Source organism: Hemicordylus capensis, chromosome 7 (genome assembly GCF_027244095.1).
Source record: "Hemicordylus capensis ecotype Gifberg chromosome 7, rHemCap1.1.pri, whole genome shotgun sequence".
Classification (NCBI taxonomy): Eukaryota; Metazoa; Chordata; class Lepidosauria; order Squamata; family Cordylidae; genus Hemicordylus; species Hemicordylus capensis.
The window spans coordinates 23,459,799-23,483,975 of record NC_069663.1 but is presented as its reverse complement, the minus strand read 5'-3'; the positions used below and the strand labels follow the sequence as shown (position 1 = coordinate 23,483,975).

The 24,177-nt window shown below is 45.2% G+C and overlaps 1 protein-coding gene across 6 annotated transcripts; it reads left to right on the top strand.

Annotated features, from left to right (window-relative positions):
• The first annotated feature begins 54 nt into the window (after positions 1-54).
• On the top strand, positions 55-22,250 carry LOC128332991 (guanylate-binding protein 1-like). 6 transcript variants are annotated; one of them, XM_053267890.1, is made up of 11 exons: positions 55-75; positions 7,304-7,492; positions 8,858-8,985; positions 9,737-9,846; positions 11,316-11,518; positions 13,328-13,561; positions 14,188-14,465; positions 15,487-15,699; positions 16,192-16,294; positions 17,633-17,826; positions 19,778-22,250. In XM_053267890.1, exons 1-11 carry the CDS (start codon positions 72-74, stop codon positions 19,898-19,900), a joined length of 1,779 nt encoding a protein of 592 aa, XP_053123865.1. In that variant the 5' UTR covers positions 55-71; the 3' UTR covers positions 19,901-22,250. The 6 variants fall into 6 exon arrangements, with proteins under 6 accessions (XP_053123865.1, XP_053123868.1, XP_053123867.1 ...); XM_053267893.1 differs by lacking the exon at positions 55-75 and adding an exon at positions 132-1,649 and having other exon boundaries at positions 7,258-7,492; XM_053267892.1 differs by lacking the exon at positions 55-75 and adding an exon at positions 132-2,490 and having other exon boundaries at positions 7,258-7,492.
• The last annotated feature ends 1,927 nt before the right edge of the window (positions 22,251-24,177 follow it).

Below are 24,177 nucleotides of genomic sequence, written 5' to 3'. Positions count from 1 at the left end.
AGGGGGCGGGGAAACGGCAGCTCAAGCCGTTCGAGAGGAGAGTGCGACGGTTGGGCTAAACCATTTTGAAAATGGGTATATATGGGAAGGAAATGTCGAATAAAGGGCCGGCGGGCTGGGTTAAAAGGAGCGGGGGGGGGGGGAATCCTTCTGGAACTAGAGAGAAACGGGAAAGGAGTCTTGTAAAAAGTGAAATGGAGGATGCAGTATAAAATATTCCATAGGAAGGGGATTTCAATATGTGTAAGATGGACAGGGCTAGTACTCTGAGCATTCCTTGATGTTTGCTCCAGACAGGTCAATAGAGAAGATGCTGGTACCCAGAATGCATTGCTCCACTATGGCCAAGCCCCCAAACTTGGCATCTTTTCAGAATATCACTATGAAAGGATGGTATAAAGACTTCATAAAGAGAAGTAAAATAGAGAAGCTATGTCTGGAATACCACCCGATCCTAGGAGAAAGGTGGCGGGGCAGGGGGGATAAGATGAGCGAAAGACCCAGGAAAGAATAACTCTCACACACACCCCCAATGGAGCCTGCTGTGTCCTAATACCACTTCTAACAGAGTGGAATGAATTGAGTTTCTTAATTCCCTCTTAACCTGGGTGAAAGGCCATTAGAAACCTAGTAGCAATCAGTACTGGAGCCCAACAGATGTTTCTTTCCCTCCAGTTGGTCCCCAGAGGCCCAAACTCTTGTAATTTGTAGTTCTCTATCTGATTTAAAGCTGCAGGTTTGGTTTTAATATGCAGCTGGGATGCTTCTCCACTGCAAAAGAAAACGAAACACAGACCATTCCAAATCAAGCACCCATACCCTCACCATAGTATCTGTCCTAAGAAGAAACCTCTTAGCTGGTGCTTTTTGAAACAGGTGATGCTATGGCTAGCATTTTCAGGTTCAGCATTGCCCTTGTCAGTGCAGCTTGGGATCAGTTGGACATCCCAGTTCAGCATCTGGGAGAGTTAGGTCAGTATTCCATACACTACTGGTGAGACACAGACTTTCTTAGCTCAGGAAGATAATAAACCATCCTCTTAAAACAAGCGTACATACTGGTTTCTGCCACGTACTTGGAATATCTTCTGCAACAGCTCAGATCAATATGGAGTAGACCACACAGTAAAGGACTTAAGTTAGGAAGACGAGGGTTCAAGCCCCTGCTTAATCATGAAAATGACCTACTCTACCTCACATGGTTGTTGTGAGCATAACATATTGGAGGTGGGGGCATGGATGCTGTCCTGATTGGGGCAAAAATATAGGAGGGAAAGGTACAAATGTCATGAATGATTATATAGCTTTAATTTTATTTGGATCTCCTTTTCCAGTTTAGACTGACTCACAAAGCAATCTGCAGTTAAAATGCACATTATGAATTATAAATAGAATATGTAAGAGTACGTATGACAGAGGCTTCTGTTCCCTGGCAGTTGATGACCTAGTTCAGGTTCTGGGCTCTTCCCTGCAAAAATGGGGTTGTTGCGGGATGAGAAGCTGCAGATGAATTCAGGGGCTGGGTGATGTTCAATATGGTAATAATGCCAACCCACAGAAGCAGCTCCCTCTTACTCTGCAAAGTTTTCTCGCCCCTGGCAGCTGATGACAGTTCAGGCTCTTCCACACGGAGAAGACAGAATTGCAAGGTCAGGAATTTGCTGACGGTACAGATGGTTGATGTTAGTCATACTGTTACACTTCCTCGCTGCTTGAGCAATGGGGAATTTTTGTAAAAGTTCCAGTTAAAGGAAGGGAGATTCTTGTACAAGCCCACTGTTATTTTTATGGAGTCTGACATCAACACAACATCATTCTTCTTCTTGTTACCCTGCTTTTCAGCCCAAATACAGTGCTGAGAAATAGTTCGTGAATCCCTTAGAATGGTCTGTATGTTAGCACAATTCTTATTTAAAACATGATTAGATCCTAAGTTAGACCCTTATAAGAGAGAAAGACAGCTCCATTGAATAAGTAACTCAGGCAAAAAGGATATCTTACGCATGTTCACCCAACAGAAAGATTCAACCACAATCCTTGCATGAAAAAGTATGTGTGAACCCAGCATTCACTGGTGGCACCTCCTTGAGCAGCAATAACCACAACGAAATGTTTCCTGTAACTGATTATCAGTTTCTAGAGTGCCTGTTATGCACTCTAGATTTGATTTCTCATATAAATCAAAACAAAGTCACAGGACCTGACTGCAAGTTTGCAACCTATGAGACTAGACACATAAGCAAAGAAAATAAGGAAAATGGAGAGAAAGGGAATTGGTATGAGATCAGTACCAGAGTGGGAGGCTTTTCAGGTAGCAGGCTTTATCTCAGGTTTACTGCGAGGCTTTACTGTGAGTTCATGTCATAACGGATATTCCAGCACAAAAAGAGGAATTTTTACCCTGGACATAAATCACTCCAGCTTCCAGTATGGAGGGGAAAACCTGAATCATGTGTGAAGTGCTCTCTGAAATATCACATGGACTTTGAGGTAAATCTGGCTGGTATATGAACACCAGTATGTGATATGGCCGATTTGTGAAACCACCCTCCCAAAGTAAAGTCGCTGTAAAGTTGTATTTTTTATGATGTCTTAATTGTTAATTGACGTAAAACAACGTAAAACACGTTGTTTATATTTCTGTTTTAACTGTTATTGGTTTTAATGGTTTTGTTTTAATTGTAAACTGCCCTGAGCCATTTTGGAAAGGTTGTATAAAAATTGAATGAATGAATGAATGAATGAATAATCTGAAAAAGCTCCCGGGGAGGTGGGATATAAATATTTCAAATAAATAATAAATAGGCATAGCAATATACAATAGATTAAACATATGTATAAATAACACCACAAGTCTGCAGCTAGAAAACTAGCAAGATGGTTTCAATCAATATAAGACTTTCCACATATATACACCACTGCTTCTTGTCCCTCACTCCCTCTTTTCAAACTAATAAATGGAATTAAATTAATTGGTTTATATTAAACCATGGTCTCAGTTCAGCAGGTTACAGCCTTGTCATAACACTCTGAAAGAGAGTTGTGGTGGATTAACAGAGAGGCAGAGTAGGCATTTGCCTATGGCGGCAAAATTTGAGAAGTGGCAAATTAAAAGGTAAAGGGGGGGACTTTCCCCTCCTCACTCCCCCCCCCCCGCCGCAGCCACCTCCGCACCCCATCTCGCCACCAGCAGCAGTGGCAACAGGAGGAATGTAAACTGGCAACAGGAGGAATGTTCCCTTGCCCCACCCCAGCCACTGTGGCCGCCGCTACACCCCATTCTGCTGCACAACAGTGTTTTTTTAAGAAGGTGAAAGTAGCAAAATCCTTTTTGCCTATGGGCAGCAAAAAGCTTAATCTGCCCCTGCAAGAGAGGTTGCCTCTCTGGTTGCTTCGGGAAAGGTGTCTTCCCCATTGCCAGGGTCCTTGATATCCCAGGTCTCCTCTTCCAGTGCAGAAGTCTCCCAACTCTCCCTTTTTCCTTGAAAATGGATCTCAGCTGATGCAAGACTGTCCTCAGTGACCTGTCCTGCTCATGAGCTAGCCTCTGTGGGCATCTGCCCCCCAAAGGGGAAGGGGCTGGGGCCCCTTTCTCCACTCTTTATGTATGAAAACCAGAACTTGGCTGCCCTGGAATCCTTTGTGGGGTCGGCGGGGGGGTGTCGGGTGTCTGCCTTTCAGATCCTGCCCATAGCATCCCGACACAAACCAATCACAAGGATGGTCCACATCTCTACATTGGCGGTGGTCACAGAGACCAGGAAAGCACTTGCCCAAGTGCCTGTCCCCACAGCTTTCCAGCATGGCACGTCCTTCATCTCTTCCCCCTCAGTCTGCCACTACATGAGATTGCGATCTATGGAGTCATGGGCTGGTGGTGCAGCCTGCAACACAAATACCATCACGAAAATGTTGTTAGTGCCCAACAGATGGTTCTTCTTGTGAGTAAGTCTTTGGGAACAAAGATGTCTCCCTCCCTCCCCTCCCCTTGGTGAGAAATAAACTTGGCTGCTCTGGAATTCCTTCTGGGGATCTGCCTTTCAGACCCTGCCCGTAGCCACCCCTTCCCCACCCTTTCTTTGTAAACAATAGAAATTGGCTGCTCCAGCTTCCCTTCTTGGGTCTGCCTCTCAGCTTCCACTTGGTGTGTTTGGGCTTGTAGAAACCCATGACCGCTCGCCCCAGTGGCTGGACAGGATGGCTGGTCTGGGATGGGGCGTGTTGGTGTCCCTGTTGCCTGGCAATGTGGCTGACAGGAAGGGCGGGGCTGGTTTTCTGAGCGGCTGCCAGCGAGAAGTGCCGAAAGCCTGTGGCAGCCGCGTCCTTGGGCAGTTCTGTGCCACCGTCTCTATGGTTGGAGTTAGGAAATTGGCACTTAACTGTGGTTAGGGACAGGTCTCGGTGGCGAACCATGGAGAGAATCTCAGGTTTAAATTGCGGTTTGGCAGGGCAAAATGGAGTTAACTTTAGACCCTTAACAGAGGTTTTCCGAGTTTGGGTATACTTCAGTTAAAAGCTATGTTAAAAGTATGTCTGAACTGGCACTATAGGAATTAATAATGTAACTGCAAAGAAACTGAAACTGAGACTAAAATATCCGGAAGAAACTAGAAACCAGCTGAATTCCAGGAAAGGAAAGCAGAAGCGGAAAGGGGCAGCACTATAAGTTGCCACACAATTAAAAATCTGGACATATTGTCTGACAGAGAGCAGGTAGTAGCAGTCACTGTGACCAGGAAAGTAACTCTGTAAGTACCAGTCTTCTTCCTTCCTTCAGAATGTTAGTTTGAGAGAAGGGAGGGATTTTTCTTCCCTTCAGTTCTTCCTGTGACTGGTTAATTCCGAGGGCTTTCCCAGACAGCAGGCTTTACCAAGGGTTTTCTAAGAGGCTTTACTGCGAGTTCAAAGTTGCCCCCAAACAGACAGGTTTTTAATTGTTTTGTTTTCATTTTTGTCTTAATTTGTTGTATCTTATTGTAAACCACCGGAAGGCTGAAGTTTGGGGCAGTCCACAAATTTGATAAATAAATACATAGACCTGTCTTCCATGAATTTGTCTAAGCCCCTTTTAAATCCATCCAAGCTGATTGATTGATTGACTGATTGTTAAATTTGTATACCACCTTTCCCAATCCCAAGGTGGTTCACATAGAAAAATTAAAATAAGACTACAAAAATCACACAATTAAAATATTAAGCTAAAATATTAAAACAGAGATCTAACTTTTTTTTAAAAATACACACATAAAATAACCATACAAAATACAAAGAAGCAGCAGTAGAGACAATCACACAAAAGCCTCAGTAAAAAGCCAAGTTTTCACATGCTTTCTAAAAGCTGTGATGGAGACAGAGGAACAAATAGCCACCGGGAGAGCATTCCAGAGTCTGTGGAATTCTCCTATGGCAAAGAATTCCATAAATGCACTGTCTGAAGAAATATTATTTCTGGATGGTCCTCAAGTGTTGGACTCTTTGGCTCTCTGAGACAAAAAGTCCAAACTAGACTGCAGGACAAGTATTCATGTATGTTAAACACGTTTGCTTCTTTGATGTATAAGGTTGGAATGACAGGGGTCTCTTCTATATGAAAAGGAGCATGTTGGGAAGGGGAGTGAAACTCCCTATTGATGGCACAGTATCTAAAAGGTCACAGAACTGCTTTTAAAATAATTTCTGAGGGGAATCCGATAGATCTGTGGGGCATTCCATTCAGGATGATTCATCCCTAAGGAATGATGGTGTAAATGTCCAAACAAGGATTGGGTAGAACTTGAACATGACAGCTGGTTAAAGAGGCTAAAGGGCATGGGGGAAATGCACACATCAGAGCCACTTGGGGAAGGACACACTGTACAGGTGTTGATATGCAGATTCTAGAAGGCTTCAAGCCAAGGTGGAAGAACTGGCACGCATGGTGCTAAATAACGAAGATTGATATCATGGACACAATGGTAGCTTGGTGGGATGGAGAGGGCCAGTGGGATGGAGTTTTCTCTGGATACTTTTTTTTTTTTTTTTTTTTTTACAAAGGGCACAGAAGTACATATTGTGGTTGTATGTCAGGGTTCAATCAACTAGACAATTTAAGAGGAACAAACTCTTCTGCAAAATTGCCATGGGAGATAATACCAGGCCTGAAAAGTAATCTGACTGAACTATTGCCCCCTTGACTACAACTCTGAAGGAGATCTTGAGATGCAGAAATAAATCCTGAGTAATGTCCAGGACCTGGTCCTGGTGTGAGATGCCAAGTGTGATAGAATTGATTGGGAGCAGTAATCACAGTGCTATCAAATTCAGCATATATGTCAGTGGAAAGTTTCTGGGAAAGTCCAGAACAGTCACATTAGACTTTACAACAGAAAACTCCTCAAAATTTAGGAGACCAATTAAAAGGAAACTGAAAGCGAGAATAAAGAGATGATTAGAAAACCAACAAAGACATAAGAATTGAAAATAAAATTAATAGTGTTGTAATGTCTTGATGCAAATCTGTGGTGTAGCACTGGTTATATGTGGATCACTGTGCACAGCTTGGTTGCCCCATCTCAAACAAGGTGTCATAGAGCTGGAAAAGGTGCCATACATGTTGTTGAGATTGTGCATAGAGAGAAATTTTCCTCCTGCTCTCTCAATACTAGAACTCAGTGAAATTCAGCCAATCAGTGAAATTAATTTAAGGATGCTGTTGATATTGGTTGCACACTGCATAAAGTGAAAAGATTGGGTGTAGATTCAGGGCTGTAGATTCAAGCACTTCATCACATGTGCATCATGCATATATGTAATTAATTGTCTGCCACAAGATGTGGAGATGGCCACTAGCTTAGGTGACTCTAAAAGGGATGTAGACAAATCCATGGAGGAGGAGAAGTCTGTCAAGAACCGTTAGCCATGATGGCTATAAGGAACCACCATGTTAAGAGGCAGTATTCCACTGAGTAATAGTTGATGGAGAACAACAATGGGAGGAAGCCAGTACCTTTAAGTCCTGCTCTGAGTGTCTCAGAAGCATCTGGTAGACTACTCTGGAAAACCGAAGTTAGGCTAGATGACCCTTGGTCTGGTCCAGGAAGGCTCTTCTTCGGCTCTTTTCTCCCGTGTTACATGTTTCTCTGAGAATGCAGTAACCTTGCAGGCACCCTAACCTGCCAGGAAGCAACTGGAGTAATCCTGTCAGTCTAGTCATTTTCACTGGCAACATTCTGCATACAGAATCTGATAGTGCTACTACTTGACTTTGTGCTCCTTTAGGTTCTTTGGCCTCCACTGTCTTCTTCCTGGCTTTTCCTCTGAATAGTTAATCCAACCATCATGGAAGAGCCATTATGCTTGATTGAGAACAATCCGAATGAGGAACTGAAGATCAACCAGGAAGCCCTCAGTGTCCTGCAGAGCATCCAGCAGCCTGTGGTGGTGGTGGCCATCGTGGGGCTTTACCGAACCGGCAAATCCTACATCTTGAACAAACTGGCAGGCAAGAACAAAGGTGAGGACACAGGAGATACTGAGACAGCACTCACAAGAAGGGATTGTGAGCTGGATAATAGGGCACATTCATTCTGAGTGAATTTGAGAGGTTTTTGGGGAAACATTATTATAGTTTAAACTTCTATCTCACTCTTCCTCCAAGGAGTTCAGGGTGCTATATATGGTTCTCCCCCACCCTTTAATCCTCACACTAACCTTGCAAAGTAGGTTAGGCTGCAAGATAATAGGCCTGTTCACATGACCATTTGTGGGTGGGTGGAAGGATAGGAGCACTTCTATCTCATGATTCCCAGATATCCAGAACCTCTGTTTGGTTTTGAATATCCAGCACCTAGATGAACGAGGCAGCAGCCATCTGCAGAGCAGAAATTGGGAGCTGAGTCTACCAGGTATCGAAAGCTGTATCCTATCATGCATCACACTGCCAGTAGACTGTCAGCTACCCTCTGATTGGCCGCAAAGGGACAAGGGGTGGGACCAGCCTTGCTGAAGCTGTTGCAAGCAACAGGAGCAAAGTGTGTTGTGCAGAGCAGCACATTCATTGATGGAAGGCCCTGTAGCTGCAGCGCTGTATTGTTAAAATGGCCGCCAGGTCCCTGGAGCTGCTAGGAACAGTACAAGCACCCACATGACTGAAACAAAAAGGTAGGAGAGCTCTCTTTTCTTCTACCTGGTTTAGGCCTGGGTAGAGAATCAGGGTTACGTTGCTGTGAACACCTTGGGTTGGAAGGATTCCTGTGGGTTCACACAATTATGGATCCCAGAGCATACTGCCTCCTACCCTCATTTTGCTGGTCATGAGAACAGCCCTAATGACTGGCCCAAGGAGCTTAATGGTTGAGTGGGAATTTGAACCTGGGCCTCCCCACAGGTGGGCCTCCCCACTCAAACCACTGCATTATACTGGTGCATGTGGCGCTTTTGCACATGGTCCTCCCCATTGACATGTGCATGCATGAAGCTTTCCCAGGGCTGCTTCTGCTGACTGTGGCTCTCACCCCTGTTTCCCCCACAGTGCCAGTTCTCTTGACTAGCCTGTGTTTATCTAATCTTTCAAAATGGCCTCACTCACCCTTCTGTACTGGAGTAGACATCTAAACCAGTTTATAGGTATTAAACTAGCAGACAGAAGTACAGGTGTTTCCTCACCCCTACAGCACACAGACAACAATACAGACTCTCTGTAGCATAATTATCCTATTTTATGTGGACTGTTGCCAAGTTTGGTAGGTTTTGCTTCATCTTGATGCTTGAAATGGTTGCCAGATTTAGAGAGGGAAAGGAATTTTCTTCCTTCATCCCAGGTTAGAGTAGAACCCTTCATATGTGAGCTCCCTTTCCTTATCTTCTTTGTCTCCTACAGGTTTCTCTCTAGGTTCTACAATACAAGCAAACACCATGGGCATCTGGATGTGGTGTCTTCCTCACCCTCAAAAGAAGGGCCACACCCTGGTGCTATTGGACACAGAGGGGCTGGGTGACGTGGAGAAGGTAAATTGGAGGCCAAGACCTGACCTAGAAAAGCTTACAATGGACCAGGGGTACTTAACCTGAAGACCCCCCAGATTCTCAAAAATTACCCCTGGACCTCATCCCGTTTATATAATATGTATTTGCATAAAGCTCTAGCAAAAAAATAGACAAAAAAGTACTCAGGATAGTTATTTTCAAGAACATTATTCTGGCTCAGAATACCCCTACTAATTGGGCAAAGAGGAACCTTTTTAAGGTGGTGATTCTCTTTATCAGGGGGAGAGTAACTGGCCCTATCCACCCCCAGCACAGTACCCCTCTAGTGACTGTTGCTGGTGTCTGTCTTGCATTTCTTTTTAGATTATGAGCCCTTTGGGGACAGGGATCCATCTTATTTATTATTTCTATATGTAAACCACTTTGGAAATGTTTGTTGAAAAGTGGTATATAAATATTTGTTGTTGTTGCCTCACCAGAAAGCAAATTCAATTCAGAACAGCAAAGGTTTTCCATGAGCCCCCCAGGGGACCATGCCATGGTCCCCAGATTCAGAACCTCTGCCCTAAAGACTTTCTGTACAGGATAACCTAGATGTATCTGGATCACTCAGTGAGTTCTTGGGTGTCATGGGAAGCTTTTAGGAGTTATCACAGGACAAGGCAATGGGGACAGAAAGGGACCACCCAGGCAGAGAGTGGAGTCCTAGGTGCAACCCCAACATATTGCTGTGCCAGAGCTTTGTGCTGATTATCTGCATTCCTTCTTCTAGAGTAACACTGAGAACGACTCGTGGATATTTGCTTTGTCTATTCTGCTGAGCAGCACCTTCATATACAACAGCATGGGCACCATTGACCAGTTCGCTTTAGAGAAACTGCAGTATCCTTCTGGGCAAACTCGGGGATCCCACTCCCCTCCAGTTCCCTGCTTTGCAATCAGGGGCGGCCCTTACATGAGGCGAAGGGGAGCCAGTCACCTCAGGCAACAGATTACTGGGGCACCAGCGAGGCAGAAGTTGCCGTCCTGCTGCCGCTTTAAAAAATATTGGGAGAAGAATGGGAGGAAGGTGCACACAAGGGGGCAGGGTGGGGCGGGATTTGGCCCCCTGCCTAAGGCATACAGAAGTCTCGAGCTACCACTCTTTGCAGTCCAAACAGATGGAGCAAGGGCTTTTGATGGAATGGGATCTTTGTGCATGACCGGGAATTTCACTCTTTATACATGCACTTGTTTTTATGAAGGAGAATGGCACACTGTCAGTGAGCATGCAAAAGCTCCACCAACCATTAGCCACCACAGTGGATGAATTCAGGTTAGGAACATACTATGGTAATAAGTTAGGAACATGGGAAGCTGCCTTATTCTGAGTCAGGTCCTTGGTCCATCTTGGATAGTATTGTCTACACTGGCTGGCAGCAGCTTTCCAAGGTTTCAGGCAGGATTCTCTCCCAGCCCCACCTGGAGATGCCACGGAGGGAACTTAACCTTCTGCAGGCAAGCATGCAGATGTTCTTCCCAGAGCAGCTCCATCCCCTAAGGGGAATATCTTACAGTGTTCACATATAGTCACCCTTCAAAATGCAAACCAAGTCAGAGCGTGCTCGCAAAGGGGACAATTCATGTTCAGTGCCACCAGACCAGCTCTTCTACCTGGTCAGCTGCAATGCTTAGTTAGTTAATCAGTTAAATAATGTTAACACTTTTGGCAGACTAAAAACACAATTTCCAAATTGGGCAGATTAAAACACAAACGCATGGATTGTTTTTAACATAAGTACTTACAAATCCATGGTTTGTAGAAGCCTATTTAGAGGATATATTCACCCTTCCATCATGCAGAGGTAATGTCTCTTCTAGGATCGGGCCTGACATGCCTATTTGTATATAATCTAAAAATAAAGTATGCTTTTTGCTTTGGAACAAATGTATTTATGTGAAAATGTATAGAATCAAAACTGACTGGTTGACTAAAACTCCTGTGACTAACCAACTAAGTTTTCTTTAATCAGGAAAGGTAAAGGTAAAGTGTGCCGACAAGTGTCAGGACAATTTCGACTCCTGACACCCACAGAGCCCTGTGGTTTTCTTTTGGTAGAATACAGGAGGGGTTTACCATTGCCTCATTGCACGCAGTATGAGAAGATGCCTTTCAGCATCTTCCTATATCGCTGCTGCCCGATATAGTACTAGCGGGGATTCAAACCGGCAACCTTCTAGCAAGGGTGATGGAGGACAGAGGAGGAAAATACAGTGTCAGTTAGATTCTAAATAGGGATGTCCCTGAGAGATGAGAGGCATTGTCCCATGTAGGGGGAAGATGCATCTTCATTTCCTTAGCGTAATCCCAGGTATGTGACAGAATTGACTAAACACATCAAGGTGAAGTCCTCGTCTGGAGAGGGGAGCTCTGTAGAAGAAAAGGAAGAAGACTTTATCAGGTTCTTCCCAGCCTTCATCTGGGCCGTGCGTGATTTTTCGCTGCAGCTGAAACTGAATGGACGCTCCATATCTTCGGATGAGTATCTGGAGAATGCTTTACGAAGGAAGCAAGGTAAAATGGAGAACTGGTGGGATCCTAGCCTAGATGGGTTGGTTCTGATCCTCTAAGATGAGGCTGTGGCAAGGACTAACATAACTATTATTATTGTTATTGTTATTGTTATTATTATTATTATTATTACTAATAATTCATTTCTATACCACCCTTCCAAAAATGGCTCAGTGTGGTTTACACAAAGAAATAACAAATAAATAAGATGGATCCCTGTTCCCAAAGGGCTCACAATCTAAAAAGAAACACACCAGCAACAGTCACTGGAGGTACTGTGCTGGGGGTGGAGAGGGCCAGTTACTCTCCCCCTGCTAAATAAAGAGAATCACCACGTTAAAAGGTGCCTCTTTGCCCAGTTAGCAGGGGTCAATTACTGTATATATTCCAATTGCCAGTTCCTTTCCTTATAGGGTCAAAGTCAGTGGAAGATCAAACCTCTATAAACAATAATACAGTACTTTATGGGGAGGCTATTCTTTCTGGGAGAATCTGCCTGCTGATACATAGAAAATTAAGAGGAAGACAGGTGAAACTAGAAGCCTTCCTGGTGTGTTACCTTTCTGAGTGAGGGGAAATTTTGATAATGGGCATGCTTCCAGGATGCAAGCAGGTGGTACGATCAACATAGGACACTTTCAGATGAAAGGATATTTGACCAGAACGTGGAATCTGTTTCTTTCTTTTTTCTGTACTCTTTCCTGGGAGTTTTTCACACCTGGCTTTTAGTTCACATCTCTTCCGGGATGGAGGGGGTACATTCACATATCGACCAAATTTACCCTGAAGTCCCTGCGAGCTATCAGAGAGCACGTCACACACGATTTGGGTTTTTCATTGCGTGTTAGAGTGCAGCCTGATTTATAGCTGGGTTAGAAAACAATCCACTTCTTGTGTCGGTTTCTTGGGGCAACTTCGAACTGGTAGTAAAGCCTTGCAGTAAACCCATGGTAAAGTCTGCTATCTGGGAAAGCTCCTGATGACACAGCCCCCTTTAACTCCCACTCTTTGCAATTATAAATGACCACACAAGAATGTGCTATTATTCAAGACTCCCTGCTGGCCCCTTGTGGGAATCTGTGAGGTTATTCACACGCGTGTGCAAAACCGGGCTACAGAAGCCCAGCTGGGCTACAGAGGATCAGGCCCAATCCCGGCGGCACTGCGGCGGCAAACCTGCTTACCAAGCCTCCCTCTAAAATCAGGTTAGGAGAACGAGCACCCGCCTAACCTTGTTTTTCCAATCGTCTGTCAGCCACAGCTGCTTGCAGTTGCAGCTGACAGACTGCGGAGAGTTCGGGGAGGTGGGCTCCCCATAATGCACCATGCACTCACATGGTGCATTATGGGATGTCCAGGGGCTAGGATGACACATCCCAGCTGCTGACCCTCCCCACTGCCTGGGCCAGCAGGGAATTGTCCCCGTGCACCCAGCAATGGCAGAATGATCAACTGCAGGGAAGGTAGGTTTAACCTGCCTTTCCCACAGCCTGCCCTCAAGCCCTTCTCACTGCTCGTGAGAAAGGGTGTGAGAAAGGGCTCTGTGATTAAAGTCAAATCAATTCCTGCAAGTGGCCAACAGATGGTGCTGCATAACAACACAACCTCATCTGATCCCTCCGTTTATAATCGCAAAAATCCGTTTTCTGGTTGAATATCCCCTCATCTGGAAGTGCCCTTAGAGAAATGTGCCATATGCCCATTTGAATCTTAGAATAGGGTTGGAATGTAGTATCATGTAGGGGAACAAGAATGGAGGATACCAGACCAGCAGAGCCTGTTGGTTTCACCTTATCTGTGATTCTCTCCTAGGCCAGCCTGAGAAACTGGACCTTGCCAAGAAATGCATACGTCAGTACTTCGCTAGCCGCAAGTGCTTTGTCTTTGACCGCCCAGCCTCAAGGCGAGACTTAGAAGAATTGGAAGACCTGTCTGAATCCTTGCTAAGCCGCGACTTTGTGGTGCAGATGTCCCGTTTCCGCACGCACATCTATGAGAGTGCTCAGGTCAAAGAGATCCAAGGGGGACATAGAGTGACAGGAGAATGTGAGTGGAGGGGTTGGGGTGGAATATGGACCTGAGGATATTGTGGGGTTTATGAGCTTGTGGTGGGGACCAGTGATGTAGTTGCACATTCAGAAGTGCAGAAGGTGCTCTCCATGACAGCCCCCATGGCCATGCCCACCCCAACAGCCAGAGACGTCGCTCTGCCCATGTGTCTCCCCTCCACTACACCCCTGGTGGGGCCAGTAAACTGCACCTCCATGCTGGCTCATTGAAACTCCCATAATGCTCCCCAGAGGAGCATTTAACTTTAATTTCTCCTGGAGCATCGTAGGCCTTGGATTGCTGTGATACCTTTCCAAGTTTGGCTGCCCCAATAGTTTCCTTATCTTAATTTGTTTTGTGGACTCCGTTCTAGCTTAGCATTCACCTCCCCAACACACTCTCTGTTCTGGAGGAAATGAGTCTGGGGTTAGGATTAAGCAGATTAGTGGTATAATTCCACATTTGAGTGTGTTAAGTATTTCACTGATATGCTTGATACTAAAATCAAAATTAGTCCTGTTATCAACTTATGATCCTGAGGATAGGGCAGGCTAGAAATCCAGCTAGCTAAATGGAAGTGGATAAAGTGCCATTTTCTCATTGTTTTTCTTTCTTTTTTGCAGTGCTGGGCCACCTGGCAAGGTGCTATGTGGATGCCATCACCAGCGGGGCCATCCCCTGCATCGAGAATGCAGTGGTTGCCTTAGCCCAGATTGAGAACACAGCTGCTGTGTGTGACGCCATGACACACTATGAGGCTAAGATCAAGCAACTTGAGCTGCCCACTGAGGCTGTTGAAGAGCTGCTGCAAGTGCATGCCCAGTGTGAGAAGGAGGCCATTCAAGTGTTCATGGCCCGCGCTTTCAAGGATGAAAACCAAACATTCCAGAAACAATTGGGGGTAATCTAGGGCTTTACCCTCTAGACTGACAATTCCTATCTGGCCAAGACTGGAGCGACTGGGTTGGGACCGAGTTGGAGGATGGAAAATAGAGCTTTCCTCTGTAGGGAGTAGTGAGTTCATTCCTGTCCCAGTCTAAGGTCTCGAGGAATGTGTTGGGTTTTTGTCTTAATCATGGCTGCACTGGTCCTTTATTGGGTTTTGTCTTGAAGCCCATTGGTTTGGTTGGGACATAGAAATGCTGTCCATCCAAGCACCTGCTTATGCTGGACCTAAAAGCCAATTCCATTCTTAGAAGAGGTGTCTAGTGGATGAAACATGGCCATTCTTCCTTCTCCACTCCACCAGATTAAACTTCCCCTTCTCTAGGCCAGCCTTTGGAAACTTTCCCTAGTCAGCCATCAGTTTGATGCTTGCGGGAGCATTTGGAGGGGAAGGAGGAGGGTAATAGGCTGGTCACCCCTTTCTTCCACCAAGATGAACTGCCAGCAAGTTTCATGATCCTAGCAACCAGTCCTTCTACCCTCCTCTTTGGGTCTGTGAGGTGGGATCCAGAATTGATACCCAACAAGCTTGATTAGGCTTGGAGGCATCTCAGCTGCCATGGTGCTCTCTAGGTCTCCATGCATAAGGCACAATTTTCTATCTGCTTCACTTTGCCTGATTCTGTGTGTATCGGGGCTAGAAGACAAAGTTAGGACCCACCTTCCTCTTTCCCCCAAATATCGTAGTCGCGTCTACATTGGGCATTGGGGTGCCATTCTGCCCATGCTGATTGATGGTGCTGTGGTGTGGGGGACCTTTTTGGAGATTTTTGCTTCTCTGGATGACGAACCCTGAACTCATATGATTCTATTTCTGTTGATCCACCTGGCCTCATACTGGAACAAGAAGGAGCTCCACCAGTACATCTGTCTTTGTTTCTTCCAAGCTTAAGAACCCTGGAAGAGGGATTGTAGGACCTTTCACCATTAGGGAGCGTTTGTCCTACCTGACCCTGCCTTTCTCTCCCTCCCTCCAGTACCAGCTGCAAGCCAAGCTTCTAGATCTCTGCTCTTGCAATGAGAAGGCATCTTCTGATCGCTGCCAGGCTGTGCTCACAGAACTGTTCCAGGACCTGGAGGAGGAGTTAAATAAGGGGAGCTACTCTGTGGCTGGCGGGTACCAGAAATTCCTGGATGATCAGGGGGAAAAGGTGGAGCAGTATCACCTGGTGCCTGGAAAAGGACTGATGGTGAGTCAGACAGCTATGGGGCAGGGAAGAGATGGCAGGACACACCCTCCCAGAAAAACTCTCCCCTTGCCTTTCCTAGCAGTGCCCTGGCTTATAGCAGTGGAGCACAGTGAGGTAAGCTGGGGGAGGGAGCAGATTCCACTTCCCTTTCCCACACACACACCTTTTCATGTAAAGATTAGAAAAAAAAACCCCATTTTATAAGTGGTGAAGATAACTGATAAAAGTAGTGGAGAGCCTGCGTGGTATAGTGGTCGGACTAGGATCAGGGAGACTCTGGGCAGTCACTTATCGCTTGGCCTCACTTACCTCGCAGGGTTGTTGTGAGGATAAACATAACCACACAACGCCACTCTGGGCTCCTTGGACAAAGAGCGGGATATCAATGTCAAAATAAATGTAAAAGATAGACATGGCTGCCTCATCACGTCTAATTTGCTCTTGGATTTGCAGAAGAGAAATGAACTACATTCCTCTCTTTGTTCTCCTCAGGCTTCCAAAGTACTTCAAGACTTCCTGAAGTCCAAGGAATCAACCACCCAGTCCATTCTGAAGGCTGATCGCAGTCTGACGGAACAGCAAAAGTTACTTGAAGGTGAACTTCTTGAATGGGGGCTTTGTATGCCTTGCAGACACACAGACTGTCAATTATCCTGGCAGAGGTGACTTTGGGTTCCTCCTGAGCCTGTGGACCACCCCTCCTGCCACATTCACTAGTCTTTGGTTCCAACTCACTCCCAGATGTATGCATTTAAAGAACTTCAGAAGATGGGAGAATGAATTCTTCTGGGGCAGGTGTTCTGTAATCTGGGCGCTGCAATGTACAATGACCTTTCATGTGCAAACCATACTTCTCATGGTGACAGGCGTGCAAAAAGGCCTCCCACTCAGTCTCAGTGGACTGCCAGGGTTGTAAATGTTGGGGTTTGTTAATTTTTACCCCCAGTAGGTAAATAGCAGAGCACTAGGGAAGAGAGCACACTCCAGCTATAGAGTAGGTAGCAGAGGATTGTTTAGTTGTTGCAGTTATTTAGAGAAAACACATGGAGATTCTTGTAGAATGAAGTACTAAGTATTTGGTTAAGTATACTTGGATAGGAAAGACCTAATCCTAATCTAAAGGACTACATAATGAATAGGTAAGGGGAGAGAGAGTGACATCACGGGCTTGCGACAATCACATCTGTGCAGGTGTGCCTCACAGTTGCTTAAAGATGCTGGCCTGAACAGATGGGGCCAGCGCCTCTCCTGCTCCCACCCCACTGCCGCCAGGGGTGGGAGGAGAAGGACTTCTTCACTCCCCACCCTGCAGCCACCCCTTGACCACGGTAAGATTTTTTTTTTTAAGTGATGCATTGGTAGGGCGGGCACAGGGTAGCTCAGCTGCCAGAGGTCCCTGGCTCCAGCCATTTGGAGGCCCCGCCCCTGGACCTTGGAGGACCGGAACAGGTCCCCAAGGTCTAGGGGTTAGTGCACTTCTGATGAGCAATCCTAATCAATTCATCACCTTTGGAAATATAGCATGCCTCATTATAACAAATCACTTTGCACTCCTTCTTAAGTCCATGTCCAATTGAAATAAAATTGGTTTGCATTTCTGGTACTAAGAGGGCATCATTTATTAGAACTTCCAAGATTTCATCATCTGCTCCTTTGCAGAGGATTTTAGCAAGTCCTTTTCCTCTCACTATATTTTGCAAAGGGATAGCACTTATCTATATTCATCTTTCCATGAGATCCTTCCAGTGGCTGTAACTGTTGTCTTCCTTGTGTGTTTTAATTTTTCAATTCTTTTTTCAAACCATCTTTTCTTTTGCTGATATATGCTTTGCAAACTTTTGTTGTTGTTGAAAAGCTTTATATGAAAACGCTAAGTAATAATAATAGCCCTGTTGTGCAAATGCAAACTCACAATCTCTCTTGTTCTCTCCAGTGGAGCAAGAACGGGCTAAGGCCTCTGCACGGGAAGCTGAACTGCAGAAGAAACTGAAAGAAGAAACCGAAAAGATGGCCCAGGAAAAAGAGCGGAGTTATAAGGAGCATGAAAGCCAGTTAATGGCCCAAATGGAGCGGGAAAGGACGTGTCTAATGGCAGAGCATGAAAGAGTGTTAAAGAGTAAACTTGAGGTAATAATATCTTTATGATTAGTTTGCTTAAGGTAATGAACTTAATGTTTTGGTTTGTTGACTTTCTCCAAGTGGGATTCTGGAATATATTGTTTCTTGCAGTATTTTACTCATAGAATACCTGGACCATAGAACTCTTGGGTTGTATTCCCAGGGCTGGAGAATGAGTAAACCAATGTCGTAGGTGGAAGGAAGGATTACCACTTCTCAGCCATCCTGAGAAGCCCCAAGAGTAACTCCCATCACTTTCTTTGTGTGTGTGTGCATTTTGAAAATGTGAATATAGAATTGAAAAAGTATGTCATGTCCATATTGTATTTTGCCTGCCAAAGATTGCCAAAGTGGGTGCTCTTGTTTGTCTGAAGGAAATGTTTAGAAATAGGTCTCATTTTTATCTGCACAAGGCATATATGCACACTTGGGAGAAATGGAAACCATTCAAGTATCCAGCAGAAAGCATATCGAGGATAATATCTATGAGGAAAAGATGGAGAGGGGAGACAGTCGGGCAATTTTATTTAAAGTTCTTTCAGAATATTTTGTTGGAGGGGGAAAAAATAAAGAACTTAGTATGCTGGTTGGTATCCTTTTGACTAGTGGCATGTTAAAAGGTTTTTTAAAAATTGTGGTGATGGAAGATCCCTGTTTGTAGCCGAATGCCTGGGTTCTCTTTCCCAGTTCCGGCAGGTAGCTTTAGCATTTTGCAAGGATGGGAGGGAGGGAGGGAGACTTACCACCTTGCCTCCACCACTCCCAGATGTCTGTATCTTTTAAGCCTGTAGTCTCTCAGCCTCTTACTAGGGAGTGCGTTCTTCTAAGTAATCATCTACAGAATCAGCTGCAAAGCTCCAAAGGCAAGGAGGAATGACCAGATGGAAGCCAGTTCCCTCCCTGCATCTGCATCCCTAGAACTGATCGTTTTAAACTTTTCAGAATGCTTAGCAAAGCTGCAGTCAAGGCTAGGGATAATGTTTCAAATGTAGTTGCTGCTACAACAAATATTTACATATTGCCTTTTCAAGAACAGTTCTCATAGCGGTTTATATAGAAAACAAAGATGGTTCCCTGCCCGCAAAGGGCTCACACTTAAAATAATAATAATAATAAGGTAGACACCCTCAGAAACCACCACTGGAGGGATGCTGTGCTGGGGCTGGATAGGGCCGGTTGTTTTCCTCCTGCAAAATATAAGAGAATCACCACTTGAAATGGTGCCTCTTTGCTCAGTTAGCAGGCAACAAGCAAGGTTGGAGGAATGTATGAAGGAAAAGCATATGAGTTTGTGCAGAAAGAGGTGGTGGAAGCATTAAGCATCTGGGGAAGTTTGAGGTGTATTGGCCCTTTAAAGGCAGGGAGGGAAATACCTTTCTATTTTCTGCAGATACACCTTTTATGATTAGGATGCTGTGACCACCTGAGAAGAGGCAGCTGTAGGTGGCTGGATTCTGTCCTATCTCAGCAATATGGTGTAGCCTTCTCCATGCCCCTAATTTTGAATCTGAAGTGTGGCTGCCCACAACTTTGTGGATCTCCCTTACTGGCCCTCTTTCTGATGACATTTGGGAGAAATCTGAAGACCCTTTTGGTTCACATATGCTAGGGGTGACCAACCTGAGGCTCTTCAGCTGCTGTTGGACTACAACTCCCATCATCCCCAGCCACACTTTATTAACAGTTGGAGAGTCTCCAGTTGTCCACCCCTGAGAGATGTGATTGCTCTGTGATGCTTCTCCCTGTGATTATTGAATTTGGTTAATTTCCTTCCTCTTCTTGCTGTATATGTGTGCTTGGTCTTTGTCTTTCTTTTTATGGACTTCTTGTGAGCTGTCTTGGACTTCTTTGAATGACAGAAGTGTGATATACATGCTTGAACTTGAACTTGAATGCTTTCAATAGATAAAGCAAAATCTAACTCCTAATGGCTTTTTCTGCATTTCTCCACCACCCGCAGGAGCAGGCGCGGCTCCAAAGAGAAGGGTTCCAGCAAGAAGTTGCAGTGCTTCACAATGAGATCCAGAACCTACGGCATCAGATGAATCAACCGAAAAGATGCTCTAGGTGTGTTATTGCTTGAAGATGGCTTGTGAGAAGGCCCTGATGGTTTCGGTGAAAGGAGAATGACTTATATCAGAATTAACGGAAAGCATATTTTGCAGGTGCTTGCAGTGTGTCCGTTATCTTCTTACACGAGAAAAATAATCTGCTGCATTTGAAACAGGAATGTACTTAAAATTAAAAATCAGCAGGGAGGGGTGCAGTGTAAGAATATAGCATCTGCTTGAAACAACATGGAAGGAGAGCTGGTCTTGTCGCAGCAAGCATGAATTGTCCCCTTTGCTAAGCAGGGTCTGCCTTGGATTGTACTTGAATGGGAGACTACCTGTGAGCACTGTAAGATGGGAAGAGCATCTGTACGCGTGCATGCAGAAGGTTCCAGGTTCCCCTCCTGGCATCTCCAGATAGGGCTGGGAGATCCGTGTAGACAATACTGAGCCAGATAGACCTATGGCCTGACTCAGTATATGGCAGCTTCCTTTGTTCCTAATAGGCCTATGGAGACATCATGTTGTATATGCACAGAGGTGTTTGTATACATGTATGTTTTTGTGTGAAGACTGTACATGTATTTATTTTTAAAATGAAGCTGGATACAGGTCCCTCAAATGCATAGGATGGATGGAAAGTATACTACTGTACGTATGTTGAACAGAATGTGTGAAGAACTGTAGATGCTTACAGATTTGTACATGTATGCAGTGTATGCAGATTGTATGTCTATTTAAACATAATCTGTGAATAGGACTGATTTGAATGCAAATAAGAGTTTTGCTGCGGGTAGCTTATTAGATTTGGGGAAACTCAGCTTGGAATCTCAGCTCAGCTGTCAAACTCACTGGCCTTCGGTGCAGTGTTCCCTCTAACAGGGATTCCCAGAAGTTGTTGACTACAACTCCCAGAATCCCCAAGCAAAACCATTGCAGCTGGGGTTTCTGGAAGTTGTAATCATCAACATCTGGGAATCCCTGTTAGAGGGAACATTGCCCAGGAGTTCTGGGCCAGCTGTTACAACATCAGAGTACTGTATTTTCTACACAGCTTTTGCTTTAGAGTAGACATGCTTCAGATGTTATTAGGGGATCCACTAGTGAACAATATGTATGGCTGCAGCTTTAGGAACCTCAGAAGCTGCCTTCTACCGAGTCAGACCACTGGTCCATCTAGCTCAGTATTGTCTACACCAGGGGTCCCCAAACTGCGGCCCTCCAGATGTTGCTGAACTACAATTCCCATCACCCCCAACTACAACTTATTGTGGCTGGGATGGTGGGAATTGTGGTTCATCAACATCTGGAGGGCCGCAGTTTGGGGACCCCTGGTCTACACATTGTGGCAGTGGCTTCTTCAAGGTTGCAGGCAGGAGTCTCTCTTAGTCCTATCTTGGAGATGCTGCCAGGGAGGCAACTTGGAACCTTCTGCATGCAAGCAGGCAGGTGCTCTTCCACTGAGCTATGGGCCCATCCAGTGTTCCCTCTAAGGCTTGCGCATGTGTGTGTGCGCTCATGTGTTTTTTATGTCTGCTCAGTTAATTTTAACTCCTGCTCAGGTTCAGTGTTCCCTCTAACAGCGTTTCCCATATATTGTTGGTTATGATTTTCCATTTGATCCAAATATATGAGGATATTTTACTCAAGTGGTAAAGAAAAATAATCAGCGTTTGCTGAATAATAAACACACACACCCTTTCAGCTTCCATGGTAGCTTTGCAAAAATGTGTGAGTGATCGAGGAGTGCAACTTTTCATTGAAACTATATTGAAACGACATTGTTACCTGTTCCATGGCCTGTAACAAGAGAGCTTCAAACTGAGATGGCTTCTGTGGGAACATGTTGCTTCTGAAGGGCCACTTAAAAACTGCACGTATCTTGAAGGCATACCTGACTGCTTATTGGCTGTGATATAGAAAATTAATATAGAAATGTTTAATCCAGGCTCACAAAGAAGTGTGTAGAAGTTTGGTTCAGGCTCCTAACAGAATGTAGGCTAGTAGGCCTGAACAAGAATTGTTTTAAGAATGTGAGGCTCTTGGCCAAGAGGTAGCAAATACCAGAGCTTGACAAGAGACACAGTATGAAGCCAAGGTCATGAGACAAATTCTCCTTTCAGCAGAAAAAGAAACATAGCTGGCACCAGAAGATACCGATAAGGAGTAGGCAAGGCAGAAAACAGTAGCTCATGTCCAAGGCTAGTTGGCACTGCATGAAAACATCTATTCAATTACATATATTGTTGGATTTACTGATTTGCTTACCTTTTTAAATCTATATAAACTAGCAACTGCATACCTTCCGGGGCAGTGCTGGTCAGATTTTTTTCCATTTGTACTGTGCCTTCATGATCATGAATAAAGACTAATTTGAGCACACACGACTTGTTGAATTTGACTCAATTTCGTCGGGCAATGAGTTCAAATGCAGGAACCTGGTTTAATCCTCTTTAGTTCAGCAAAGAGAAGACTCGGTTCCAAGTCACCGCCAGATGTGCTGGTGGTAACTGGAGACGGACCTCTCCAGATGACTTCAAAGTGCGATGGGGATCATACAGAAGAAGGCGCTAAGGTAGCCTTGACCTAAGCTGTTCAGAACTTTAATGAGCACTTTGTATTTTGCTGTACTCATGGTTTCAAGCTGTTGCCTCATACCGTCGCACCTTGCAACACTTTTAGTGGCACAAAGCTCATAATCTGGAAAACGCCTCGAACAGGCACAGCACTGCATTTGGTTGAAGTTCTCGGATGTTGTTAAGGCTACAACTCCCATCATCCTCTCACAAGGATCACTGTGGCTGGGGATGATGGGAGTTGTAGTCCAACATCTGGGAACCCACGCATTGGACCTTCTTCTTCATGGTGTTTTTGCAGCAACAACATACCCAACTACCTTTGTTACCATCTTTTGCTGCTAAAGTTCCTCTCTGCGGCTTCTTCACCAGCCCTCTCCTAGGATGGGGTAGGCTGAATCTCTGTCCTTAGGATCCCCCCTATCATGGCAGGACCAGAAAAAAATTGAGGGGCACAGAAGGGGCAAAGTGCATTTGTGGGTGGGCAAGCTGCACCCCACATATTAGATTTTTGAACAGAAATGGCGCAGCAGGAGACAAGCTACTTATGGATGCCCACTAGGGACTTTATAAAGCTCTTTAGTTGGCTTGTTGCGTGTCCTCTATAGACACATGACTATTTTGGGAAGCAAATGACATTTCTGCAAGAGGAAGAGAGACTATTTTGGAGGGCAAACAACTTTTTTTTGGCAATGTGTTGTGGTGTCTGAAGTTTGGGGGAGCAGCTGAAAGATTTTGATTGCTCAGAACACTTTGGTCTTCATGAGCAGCTTCTCTTCCCCTGCCAGCATCTTACTGACTATCCATCCGATGGGGAAGCCAGAGTGGAGGTTCTACTTTAGTGGCAGGTTGCAGAGCCAGTGATGCAGGAGCATGGATGGGGGACCCGACAGGTGCAGCATTCTTCGTTCATGTGGTGTCGGTGGCGAGAAGTTAGCAGTTAGCTAACTAACTTTACTAACTTTACTCAGTAGCAACCCCTGCTTATTGAGTAAAAAGGCACTTTTAAAAGAGATTATCTTCTATTTATCATGGGGAGACCAACCCCAGCAGCACTGCATTCCTTAAGTGGCTGATGCTAGTATTCTCTTGTTTCTTTTTAGCCTGTGAGTCCTTTGGGGACAGGAGAGCATCTTATTGTTTAGTTTTCTTTGCAAACCATTGTGAAACCTTCTGTTGAAAAGGGGTATATAAATGTTTGTAGCCATAGAGAACAGCAAGCGAGTGGGAGACCGTGCACGCACCACTACGCCAGCATGCAAAGAGGCTGGCTCGGTAGCTAGCTGGCTGCCCTGCCTCAAGCCAAGAGGTGAAGTTGCTGGCCAGCTGTGGAAAGTAGCCTGCGGGACCCCTGGGGGAGGAGGACAGTAAACCTAAGCAAGAGATGGATGTACAGCTAAAAAGCAGGGGCCTTGAGAACTCTGTCCCTAGATGGCAGACACAGGATCATTGGAAGCTGCCATATCCTGAGTCAGACCAGTCTTCACATACTGGCAGTGGCTTCTCCAAGGTTGCAGGCAGGAACCTCTCTCAGCACTATCTTGGAGATGCCGCCAGGGAGGCAACTTGATAACTTCTGCTCTTCCCAGAGCGGCTCCATCCCCTAAGGGGAATATCTTACAGTACTCACACTTCTAGTCTCCCATTCTTATGCAACCAGGGCAGACCCTGCTTAGCTAAGGGGACAAGTCAGGCTTGCTACCACAAGACCAGCTCTCCTGGTCTTGTAGGAG